At 41.4% G+C, this 11,450-nt stretch overlaps 1 protein-coding gene across 1 annotated transcript; it reads left to right on the forward strand.

Annotated features, from left to right (window-relative positions):
• The first annotated feature begins 977 nt into the window (after positions 1-977).
• On the forward strand, positions 978-4,714 carry LOC138369410 (larval cuticle protein LCP-22-like). Its single transcript, XM_069332646.1, has 5 exons — positions 978-1,028; positions 1,169-1,331; positions 1,598-1,704; positions 2,100-2,419; positions 4,486-4,714. Exons 1-5 carry the CDS (start codon positions 978-980, stop codon positions 4,712-4,714), a joined length of 870 nt encoding a protein of 289 aa, XP_069188747.1.
• Positions 4,715-11,450: the final 6,736 nt, after the last annotated feature.

Genomic DNA, 11,450 nt, shown 5'->3' on the forward strand with positions numbered 1-11,450 from the left:
GTGTGTGGGCCCTGGATACCACACTGGATACCACACTGGATACCAGTGTGGTATCCAGAGCTCACACTGCCGTTAACAGTATGGTCCCTGGATAAAACCATTCACCAGGGCCCCTATCCCGATGATGAGCCCCAGGCGTCCGCTAAAGTGTGGGATTACCGTCAGACTGTCATGCAGAAATTATTTAAATTATTTATATTATAATTATAATTATCATTTTAAAAGGTATATGAATACCAGTGCTCTCTAACCGTGGTCGATTAATTATCCTCTCTGCCAAGAGATCTGTCATGAACGCAAGACATCATGGGGCCCTTGAATCGTAGGGACCCTAGAATCCTGGAGCCCCAGTGTGATATATAATATACACATGAGTAGATTAAGAATCATCAACACGCGAGTGGTGAGTAAATAGAACAATGGGAGACAGGCTGATAGGCCTATTGCAGTTTCGTCCTTTCTTGTATTCTTATTTACTTATATAAATAAGTAAATTTACTTAAGTAAAAAGATCAGAAGAATGAATTAAATTTGATAAACATAAACAGCCCATGATAATGCTATTTTTGGTGTGCAATACTGATATGTTTCTCAAGATGTGAGAAAGAAAACTATCAGGAGAAAGCGCCAAGCCATTACGACTATATAGCACTTGTAAGGGGTCAGGATAAGGATTTGGGATTGGACGAGGGGAAGGAATGGTGCCCAACTACTTGGACGGTCGGGGATTGAACGCCCACCTGCATGAAGCGAGACTGTCGCACTACTGTCCACCCCAAGTGGTTGGGCGTCTCAAGATGTGAACGAATGTCATTCGATGACTTTGATTTAATAAATTTTACTTCAAGTGGTATCTTATGTTAATTAGTGAAAACAAAATCCTTTTATTTACATTTATTTATATTGAAAACTATTGTTCAAGAGTATTATTGTTTCCTTTTGAGTTCAAGGGCATTTTAGTAATCCATTTTTGAAGGATGCTGATCTTCAAAAATGACGGTCTGGAGGGCGTTAATGCAAGCATTCGGGTGAGTTAGTCTAAGAATTATGATACATTTAAGGAAATAATTTCAGAAGCACGATTAACGATGCTCTGAATATTGAGTTACACCCTGCCACAGCCTCAGATAATTTAAATAAGCCTCTATTTATATTGAATCTCTTACAGTCTGGGATGCATCCTTTCGGTGAGTTTGGCGAAGAGTTCCTCTCGTCTGGGCGGGCGGAGATTCAGCCGTTTTTCCTTTTATCTACTGAAATAACTAAGCCCAGATCCTGGCATCTGTCTAATCAAGAAATGATCATTACATCATCAGCTACTCAAATGAATGGTAGTCAAAGAAAATATTTTGCTATATTCCATATTCCCAAATATTGCAACATTAAAACATTTTATATTAAAAACAAATAATTTTCTATGAGCAGAAGCTGTCTGCACTCTTAGGAATTACGACACACATACTGACCTGAGACGCTGGTGAAGGTGACAGCTGGTCCTCTTTAATTGGCCTCTCAGTAATTCTCAAGATGAGATGCTTATGTTTATGGGTCGATTGTAATGCACAAGGTGTACTCTCACCTCATGACGATGTTTAAGAGTTTATAGCATCACTCTTCTTGAAGGACATCCTTTCTCCAGAGTATATAAACACCGTTATGTCAGGTCGTGTCAAGAGTCTTACTACAGCCAACAAGATGAAGTTTGTGAGTAACTTGCTCCGTTGACATAGCAAACCTACATTGCACTTTTGGGACACAATTTGTTTATGTGTGTTTATATGTACCTAGGTTCATATGTGTGTTTATATGTATCTAGGTGCATATGAACGAGATTTATTTGGTAATCGATCGCCAGTTCCTAAACACCTCCTTTCAACCGCCAATAGCTTTTGGCAGTGACTATTCACTTGTCTTTCTGATAATATAAAACTATCCACTGCGTTACCTTTGACTTCATTCTTATGTAATCTTTATCTTATTTACGGCTCTTAAACTGCAGAACTTCTTCATAACTCTGCTGTTCCTCGTTTTGAACATTCTACTTGTTTAATTCTATCTGTGCTTAAATATTCGTGTATATGTATGTAATTCCGTCGCAGGTGATTCTTGCTGCCGCTGTCGCCGCTGTGACCTTTGCCGCACCTCAGTACGGAGTGCAGCAGCCCGGTCCAACCTACACTGCCCCTGACCCCACCTACACAGCTCCCGACCCCACCTACACAGCTCCCGACCCCACCCTGACGACACTCCCTCAAGCCAGCGTAGTTCCGGAAGTTGTGCCCATCATTAAGGACGAGCGTGAACAGGAGGATGACGGAACGTTTACTGTCTACGTGGAGGCCGGCAATGGCATCACTCAGGTGGTGTCTGGCGCTCCCAGCGGCCCTGATGGAGCTGTGGTCTTGTCTGGAGAATACTCGTAAGTAGAATGTCATTAATAATAATAATAATAATAATTAGTAATATTATTATTTTGTGTTTTTAGGGTGGCATAGGAATGTGAAGAACCTACCGCAACCACTGAAAGGTTCTATTAGCCTAATATGCTGTAAGTTAAGAGGAGAGTGTGGTGCGGGTGAGGGGGCAGAAAAGAAGAGCTGGAAAACCCATTATTCCAAAATTTATTACCACAAATGTCAAAATAACCTATGAGCTGGGGACCGCATCTGCCCAGGCCCCGGAAAGCAAAGCCGATTTCCTCTGAAAGTGAGAGGAATTAATCAGGAAAAAAGTTGGAAATAACTAAATTTTGATGATCTATGTTTATGCGACACTAAGACTGAGAATTGAAAGAAAATAAGACAAGAGAAGAAGACGAATTCTTATGCTAATGAAGATATGAATAAGGTCGCTCAGGGAAGAAAATTGGCAAGTATAATAAAAACCAAGTTTAAGAAAAAGGAAATATGAATAGTCAGCCGGCGGTCCACTTGGCATGGCAGACGTGCCGACTCCTGTGCATGAGTGTGAGAAGATGGTGTTTCTTGAACTTGAAAAATCAGAATTAGAGAAGTAGAAATGAACATTCTGAGAAGCATCTGCGGTGTTAGAAGGAACGATATAGTAAACATGGTACATAAAAGTCAATGAACCTGAACGTTGAGGAGAATATGCAGATACGATTTAGTTATGTTGAACGAGTTGAACGAGTTTATGATGACAGGCTGGTGAAGAGGGTGTATTCAAGTGAACTTTATGGAAGATGAATGAGATGACTCTCTCGTCCCGAGGGAAGAAGTTGGATGGACACGGTGGATGTGTCGGGAAGTGGGGGCTTGTGTAAGGAAGCGGGAAAGAGTGGAAATAAGGGCAGGAAATTTATTATTAATTAGGACTGAAACAATTATATGGGTTTGTTATCTCCACACCGTCCTCCCCCTCCTCCCCCCTTTCCCCCTCTTCCCCTTCTCTAGGAGAATGTATTATAAACAAGGCCTGAAACAACTAAACTATGTGGGGGGGGCACAGTACCGCTCCTGTCCTCTAAGTCACAGTACCGCTCCTGTCCTGTCCTGTAAGTCCTCTATAGGCTCACCATAGCCCGTGCTACTTGCCCCGCTCCTGTGCCAGGTAAGTTACGGGCTCACCATAGCCCGTGCTACTTGGAACTTGTTCTGAGTAGCTGAATCTATAGCAAGAACAACAACTATGTGGGTGTGTTATCTTCTCCCTTCGTCCCCCCTCCCCCCTTTTCTCACTTTCCCATCGTCCCCACCACTTAGCAGCCCATCGTCCTTCCTCCCCCTACCCCCACCCTTCATCCCTCCACCAACAACTTCCCGTTCTTCCCAATTACTCAGAAAATTATATTATTACGAAATTGCACAGATAAACAGTGAAGCAACGTCACAGTTATATTTATTTATTTATTGATGTATATATATACAAGAAGGTACATTGGATTATGCAGTACTCCTTGAGAGTACATTGCACTGATGTTTTTTACATTCTTGTAAAGCCACTAATACGCATAGCGTTTCGGGCAGATATATAGATTCGTGCGGGAATTACAAACAGTAACTTCACACTCTGAAAATTTCGTTCCCGAGTTCATACCAGATTCATTCAGACATGCCAAAAGCTCGAGGGTGTTGTGTTAGAAGCTATATTTCTTAAAGCATTTAACTTATTCCTACCGCGACCAGCCCATGTCCATCACGTAGCAACTCCATTTCCTCTACAACGTTGGGAGAGACTAGCCCCAAGCATCTGGCCTCCAACTTAGGACAGACAAACACATCTTTTTATAGTATAGATTTGTATGTAATGTATACCACAATACACGTGGATCACTGTACACATGGTGTTATGCAGTAGATGGTGCTGCTGTGGATGACTGCTGGAGTGTAGTGGTGCACGAGCAGCACTATATACTGGTTCTATAAAGCGATTGGTGCTGCTGTGGAGGACGGTTGGAACTAAATTTATTCGGCTTATTCTCTTAACCTTTAGTCAGTGGTTTACATCATATTCTACCTCCTACAGCTACACTGCTCCTGACGGCAATCCCGTCAATGTGAAGTTCGTCGCCGACGAGAACGGCTACCAGCCCCAGTCTGACCTGCTGCCAGTGGCTCCTGAGTTCCCCCACCCAATCCCCCAGTTCGTGCTGGACCAGATCGCCTTCGCCGCTCAGGAGGACGCTGCCAACGCCGCCGCACAAGAAGCTAGTGCTTTACCTGCTCCTTCACAGACCTACATCCAGCCTCAGTAACACTTGTTGCCTGTCATTACACATGTAACTCAACACTGTTGAAAGCTTTACATAGTTGTGTTTCTTATATTTATTTGTCTTAGTTATATTGCGCACAATATGTAACGTGTCATGTAATAAATTAATGTTCCAAATATTTTATAAATTTTATTCTTAATTCATAGTTAAATTTCCAGGTGCTGGATATATTTATATGAACAAGTTTAGACAATATTTCAATTTTCTTTCACCTGGAGACGTCTTTATCTCTCCGGACTGGCAAGTACTGTGATCATTATTAACCCTTCTCTCACGTACTTTTTTTGTTGCTGCTCATATGATTAAGCTCATTTGTAATGGTTTATTTGCTGCCGTAATATAAAATTGAGCTCTATCTACACTTGAAACTGTGTTATAGAGTCTTCACCATCACATTTTCTAGTCCATCATTTATTAACTACACTGATAAAAAAAATTCTTATGTCTCATTAGTTTATTTGGGTACTCAGTTTTCACCTGTATCTCCTTGTGCGAACTACCCACGTTAATTAGTCTGTCTTTATCTTCCCTATCAATTCCCTTGATAATTTTGTGTTTGATAATGATGTCTCTAAGATCTCTTGCCTTCCAGCGACGTGAGGGTCAATTTACGGGTCTTCCCTCGTAACTCATACCTCTCAGTTCTGGAACTATTGTGGAAGGCATAACTTTGAACCTTCTGCTACTTCACCTTGTGCCTGACTAGGTATGGAGTACATGCTGGAGCTGCATACTCCAGGATTGGCCTGGCATATGCGGTGTACAAGGTTCTGAATGATTCCTTACTCAAATTTCTAAAAGCAGTTCTGAAGTTGTCCATTTTCTCACATGCTGTTGGGGCCCGGTAGTGCAGTCGGGTTTGTTCTCGACTCACAAAACTGAAATTGTTCACAATTGAGAAAGTGTTCGAATCCCGGGCGGGAGAGAAATGGTTGGGCGCATTTCCTATCACCCAATTCTCCTGCTCACCTAGCAGGAAGCAGGTACCCCAGGAGTTAGTCAGCTTGTTGTAGTGTTGCATCCTATGGGGGTCTGTAATTCAACCTTGGGAAGTGAGGGGGGGGGGAGGGGACAACCTCGATATAATCCTAACGTGTATAAACACAAACTGGCTGCCTATCCCCCAACACAATAAATTAATATCCTTTGGATGTGGGCTTCAGGAGACAAGTTCGATATAATATCAAGCCCTCCTAGAGCTTTCAGTCAGTTTCATGGAGGATCCATGAAACTATAAGTTTCATCATCTATATGAAACCTTGTGTCTGGCTTCATGCTCCCTCCTCCGTCTTCACTAATTTACATTTGCTTGAGTTAAGTTGCCAGTAGACATTTGTTGCATACTTTCAGTATGTCCAGGTAATTTTTTAGATCCCTGCCATCTTTTATGTCTTAATCCTCCTCATAATTTTCGCATCAGCAAACATTAGGAGGAATACGTCTATTCCCTCTGATAGATCGTTTACATATATGTGAGAAGGAGGATAGGTCTAAGAACTGAACCCTGTGGGACTCCACCAGTCACATCTCACTCCTCACAGTGACTCGATGTCTTTCGTTGCCTAAGAACTCCCTTAACCATTAGAGTACCTTCCCTTATCACTCCTTCTTGCTTCTCCAACTTATTCTAGTCTTTTATGGGGTACTGTGCCAAAGGCTTTCTAGCAATTAAAAAATTTGTCAGCCCATTATCAAAATAAAGGGCTGTCAGGTTCACAATGTATTAGTCAAATACTGACTTACTAAACTAGTAAGTATTAGTCACATTAGTAAGTATTTGACTTATAGTCCCTTTAGCCATGTTCGAAGCTATGATTCAAAACGTGCTTCATTCACTTTCGGCCAATAGTATAAACACTTCCTAAATATTTACTTACAAAAAAAAAGAAAAAAAAACCTCAAGTTTGTTAAGTACAAGATGTTCCATCTAGGAACAGAATATAAAACTGAACAGTTACAGAGGGCGGTTCCCAAGCCCCGCCATCCATGTTGAAGAAGAATTTAGAGTAGCCGACTAGTGGATCAAGCAAGAGGCAAACAGCAGCCCATAAGGCGGGTTGCTGGACTGAATGATGCATTCAGCTCGCTCGCATTTCATTGGCAGAAACTCTATGTTGACATTCACGTCAATAGCCAATCACAGCAAAGGATCAGCTGAAAGCTCCTCCCTCTTGACTCTTTTCCGGAAATCAGTAACCTTTTATTTTTGCTTATCTGTTTCATCACAGATCTATTCAGAAGGTGTTTTATATTAAATTACAATTTCAAAATTACAATCAATTGTCAATAATTATATATATTATGGAATATAACAGTTGCTGGCTAACTTGTGATGTCAACAGTGATACCTGACAAGTAGTACCATCTAGTGGCCGAAATTTAACACTAAGCGCAGTATTAGTGGGTGAGACATTGTAACGTCCATGATGCTTATTACAAAGCGCCACCTACTTACTATAATGCAGCTTAGAGAGATCAGATATACTTTTGTTACACCTACTTATAGCAATATCTTCGATTTAAAATGAAATTGGCTGAAAATTTTACATTTTAGATAGATACTACTTGAGACAAAAAAGGCATAAATAGGTTTAGTGTTCCAAATATATTGATGACGTCATTTAGTAGGCGGCGCTATCGATGATCTCTTTCTGTGGTTGGCTGTTGAGAGGAATGTCACCACCGAGTTTTTACCAATGAAATGCTAGCACGGGAAGACATCCTTCAGCACAACAACCCGCCTTATGCACGGCTGTTGGCCTCTTGATCGGTCACCACCTGCGAATTCTTTTTCCCAAACACGCAAGTAAATTTTACATAGACTAACTTGAGGATTAGAATTACGGATACAGATAAAAAAAAATATTTATATATAGAACTACATATCAAACAAACCCAGTCAATTGCTCCATATTACATGTCTTCGAGACCATGACAGAAAATTCAGCTTACTGCCATAGCCAACACTGGAAAAAGAGGAGGGTCGCGGTTGTACAGTCGGGTTTGTTCTCGACGCACAATCGTGAATTCCGGGTTCGAATCCCCAACGGGACAGAAATGGTTGGAAACATTTCCTTTCACCTAATGCATCTGTTCATGAAGCCGTGAGAAGGTACGCAGGAGTCAGTCAGCTTGTTGTTGGGGTTGCATCCTAGGCGAGGTCTGTAATTCGGCCTTGGGTGGGGTGACCATGATAAATCCAAACGTGTATGAATACACTCTGGCTTCCTGTCCCCGAAACAGTGAATTAAATTATTATAGGAGGTTAGAGTGGTAGTGTCCAGCCACTCTCGGGTCTCTCTCCCTCCTAACTCTCTCCTCTCCCCTTCTCTCTTAATTAATATCTCCCTCTCTAGTCTCCCAAACTCTCTCTTCCCATCTCCCCTCTCTAGTCTCTCAAACTCTCTCTTCCCATCTCCCCCCTCTAAATTTCTCTCCATCTTTCCTCCCCCCCCTCATGCATTCTCTCCTCCTTCTTAATCTTCTCAACCCTCCCCTCCCTCTCTCAATCTCACCCCACTCTTCCTCTCTCCTCATATATCCCCCATCGCGTTCCCTCTCTCTTCGAACACCCCCCCCCTTCTCCCTTCTCATTCCTTCTCTCATTATCTCTTAATGTCTCTTTTTGTCGGTCTGTCTCTGACTATCTCTGTACCTGCCTCTGCCTCTCTGTCCCTGTATAGTGCTGTCTGTCTGTCTCTTTTTTGTTTGTTAGTCTTCCAGTGTCTCTTTGCCCTGGTCGACCGAGTCAATTTACAGACCTGTCAGTCTGTCTGTCTCTTTTTTTTTTACTATAATAATCTACCACAGGTGTGTGGGTGGTCAGCTGGTGAGAGGAGCCTAGTGGTGTGAAATATTTAAAGATGTAATTGTTATCCGTTTGCTATCAGAAAATTTATGTTAATTTTCTGAAAAGCAATTAATGATGCTGTAATCTCCATTTTCTTTCTTCAAAACATTTAACTGGGTGTAGCTAGTGGGCCATAATCATCTTAGGGGTCAGAATGAGATCCTGGCATGCTGCTCACTCTTTAATTCTGGCGACTCCAACCAGCCTATGTCCGTCTCATACCCTAGATTATTCAACCTGCAAAGCTGGATGAGGCAAGCTCGAAGTGATTGGCCTCCATCTTAAGGCAAACACAGTAACATTCTTATAGCTATAAATGGATGATTCATCCTGTCAATTGTCTGCTATAAAAGCCAAATTTTTACTTATCACAAAGTGTCAGTATTTGACTTAAAGCTTGAGCTGGAGGGTGGTTGAAGTATGCAGCTTGCCTACCCTTCTAATTTTTGTCGCATGGTCATAGAATTCTATTAAACCTGAAAGACAAGATTTACCATCTCTGAGCCCATACCAGTGATGTGTTATACAATTCCTTTTGCTAGATGAACAAACGCAACAGTGTAAAGAAACTCTGCTCCTTTGTTTTTGCACCGACTGGGAATCGAACGGGGATCCTTAGGACTGCTGCCGCCACGCTATCCACTTGGTCGTGAGGCTCTCTGTATGTGTGTATGTGTGTGTGTGAGAGTGTGTGTGAGAGTGTGTGTGTGTGTGTGTGTGTGTGTGTGTGTGTATGTGTGTGTGTGTGTGTGTATGTGTGTGTGTATGTGTGTGTGTGTGTGTGTATGTGTGTGTGTGTGTGTGTGTGTGTGTATGTGTGTGTGTGTGTATGTGTGTGTGTGTGTGTGTGTGTGTGTGTGCGTGTGTTGGTTCTTCATTACACCCAACAAAGCAAACCGGTCTGGCATCCTGGCAGACGAGAAGAATCTTGCTTGTTGTCGCAAGTCACGTTGCTACACTCTCTGGACACGATGCTCCCCATCCTGTGACCATCCACACTAACACTCATTGCAGAGTCTTCCGAATTAAAGACTCGTACAGTGCATATACTGGCAGGCATTTTATTGTACAATGCGGATTGCAACAGCCCAGAGAGTGGACGGCACAGCAATGTAACAGCCCAGAGATTGGACGGCACAGCAATGTAACAGCCCAGAGAGTGGACGGCACAGCAATGTAACAGCCCAGAGATTGGACGGCACAGCAATGTAACAGCCCAGAGAGTGGACGGCACAGCTATGTAACAGCCCAGAGAGTGGATGGCACAGCAATGTAACAGCCCAGAGAGTGGACAGCACAGCTATGTAACAGCCCAGAGAATGGACGGCACAGCTATGTAACAGCCCAGAGAGTGGACGGCACAGCAATGTAACAGCCCAGAGAGTGGACGGCACAGCAATGTAACAGCCCAGAGAGTGGACGGCACAGCAATGTAACTGCCCAGAGAGTGGACGGCACAGCAATGTAACAGCCCAGACAGTGGACGGCACAGCAATGTAACAGCCCAGACAGTGGACGGCACAGCTATGTAACAGCCCAGACAGTGGACAGCACAGCTATGTAACAGCCCAGAGAGTGGACTGCACAGCAATGTAACAATTTGACTTGAAAGTCAACTTGACTTGAAAATCAAAAACTGAATTCATTTGTTAAATCAACGCCCCAAAATAGTTAAAAGCAAGTGTTGAAAATTGGTCAGCAGAAAAAAAAGAGCAATTGTTGGCGAATGTAACAATTACAATAGCAATATTGTTTTTTTTTATAGGGAAGGGCATACCACCTCTAGCCAGAAGAAGGGGGACCCGTAGCCTTGGAGGAAACCACACATAACGCATTAGAGGGAATGTTTACGTCCACTCCAATACAGTTTCTGTGTGCTTTTCTCCTACCACCCCCTTCCTTTTGTGTTTATAGTAAAGAAATAATAATAATAATAATAATAATAATAATAATAATAATAATAATAATAATAATAATAATAATAATAATAATAATAATAATAATAATAATAATAACAATAAAAAAAATAATATTAATAATAATAATAATAATAATAATAATAATAATAATAATAATAATAATAATAATATAAGTATTAATTCGTATCATAGGCCCCTACATATTATTATAGAATGTGGGCTATTACTGCTAATTTCTTCAGTTCGAGTTCACTCGAACTGAACTTATTGTTTACGAGTTCACTCGAATTTATTGTTTACAATCAGAGATTGTAATCGGAGAGACTTTTCAATTTTCCTGATAGCATGCAGTTTCCTGGCGCAGCGCCTCATTATTGCCATCCAGAGAGGACATGCTTGCCTTCTCCACCTAGGCTCACACCCCACCTGAGGGACTGAGGAAGTTTTGAAACCATAACATATACTATATTTATACTTATTTAATCCAGCTGGGTATATTAAACTAAATAATTATTTCATAAATTAAGTAGGTGATAAGAAAAGCTACTTACTATATTTCTGTTAAATTCCCAACCCTTCTGCTTCATTCCATCCCCATTTACATGAAATTTATTAAACGTTTTCTTATACCTGACATTTTACTATTGCATTGCTGGTTATGTCAGCTACTTACTCTTTATTTATCATCCCTCACTATTTGAAATGCATAAATATGTTAGTGGTATCCTAAAATATATCTGGGAAGTAGTCTTTCCACTCAGCTCAGTATTCATTGTATTACAGCTACCATGGTCACGACTGAGTAATATTGTGCTTTATGATTAAACGCTAGGTTTTTCTAGAGTAGCTGATTTATCAATTTTGTTTAAATATTGTTACATATTTTATTAATTAGACTCATGCTGCACGTGCGTTCTAGAAGACAACGTTCATCAATTAAAGATAATTA

Source organism: Procambarus clarkii, chromosome 28 (assembly GCF_040958095.1).
Source record: "Procambarus clarkii isolate CNS0578487 chromosome 28, FALCON_Pclarkii_2.0, whole genome shotgun sequence".
In the NCBI taxonomy this organism is placed as follows: Eukaryota; Metazoa; Arthropoda; class Malacostraca; order Decapoda; family Cambaridae; genus Procambarus; species Procambarus clarkii.

Bases quoted from the DNA above. Each gene is read 5' to 3' on its own strand.
- LOC138369410 (XM_069332646.1), top strand. From the start codon at position 978: ATGCTGATCTTCAAAAATGACGGTCTGGAGGGCGTTAATGCAAGCATT. The intron at 1,332-1,597 runs GTAGTCAAAGAA...ACGATGTTTAAG, and splicing joins ATCAGCTACTCAAATGAATG to AGTTTATAGCATCACTCTTC. The intron at 2,420-4,485 runs GTAAGTAGAATG...TACCTCCTACAG, and splicing joins GTCTTGTCTGGAGAATACTC to CTACACTGCTCCTGACGGCA.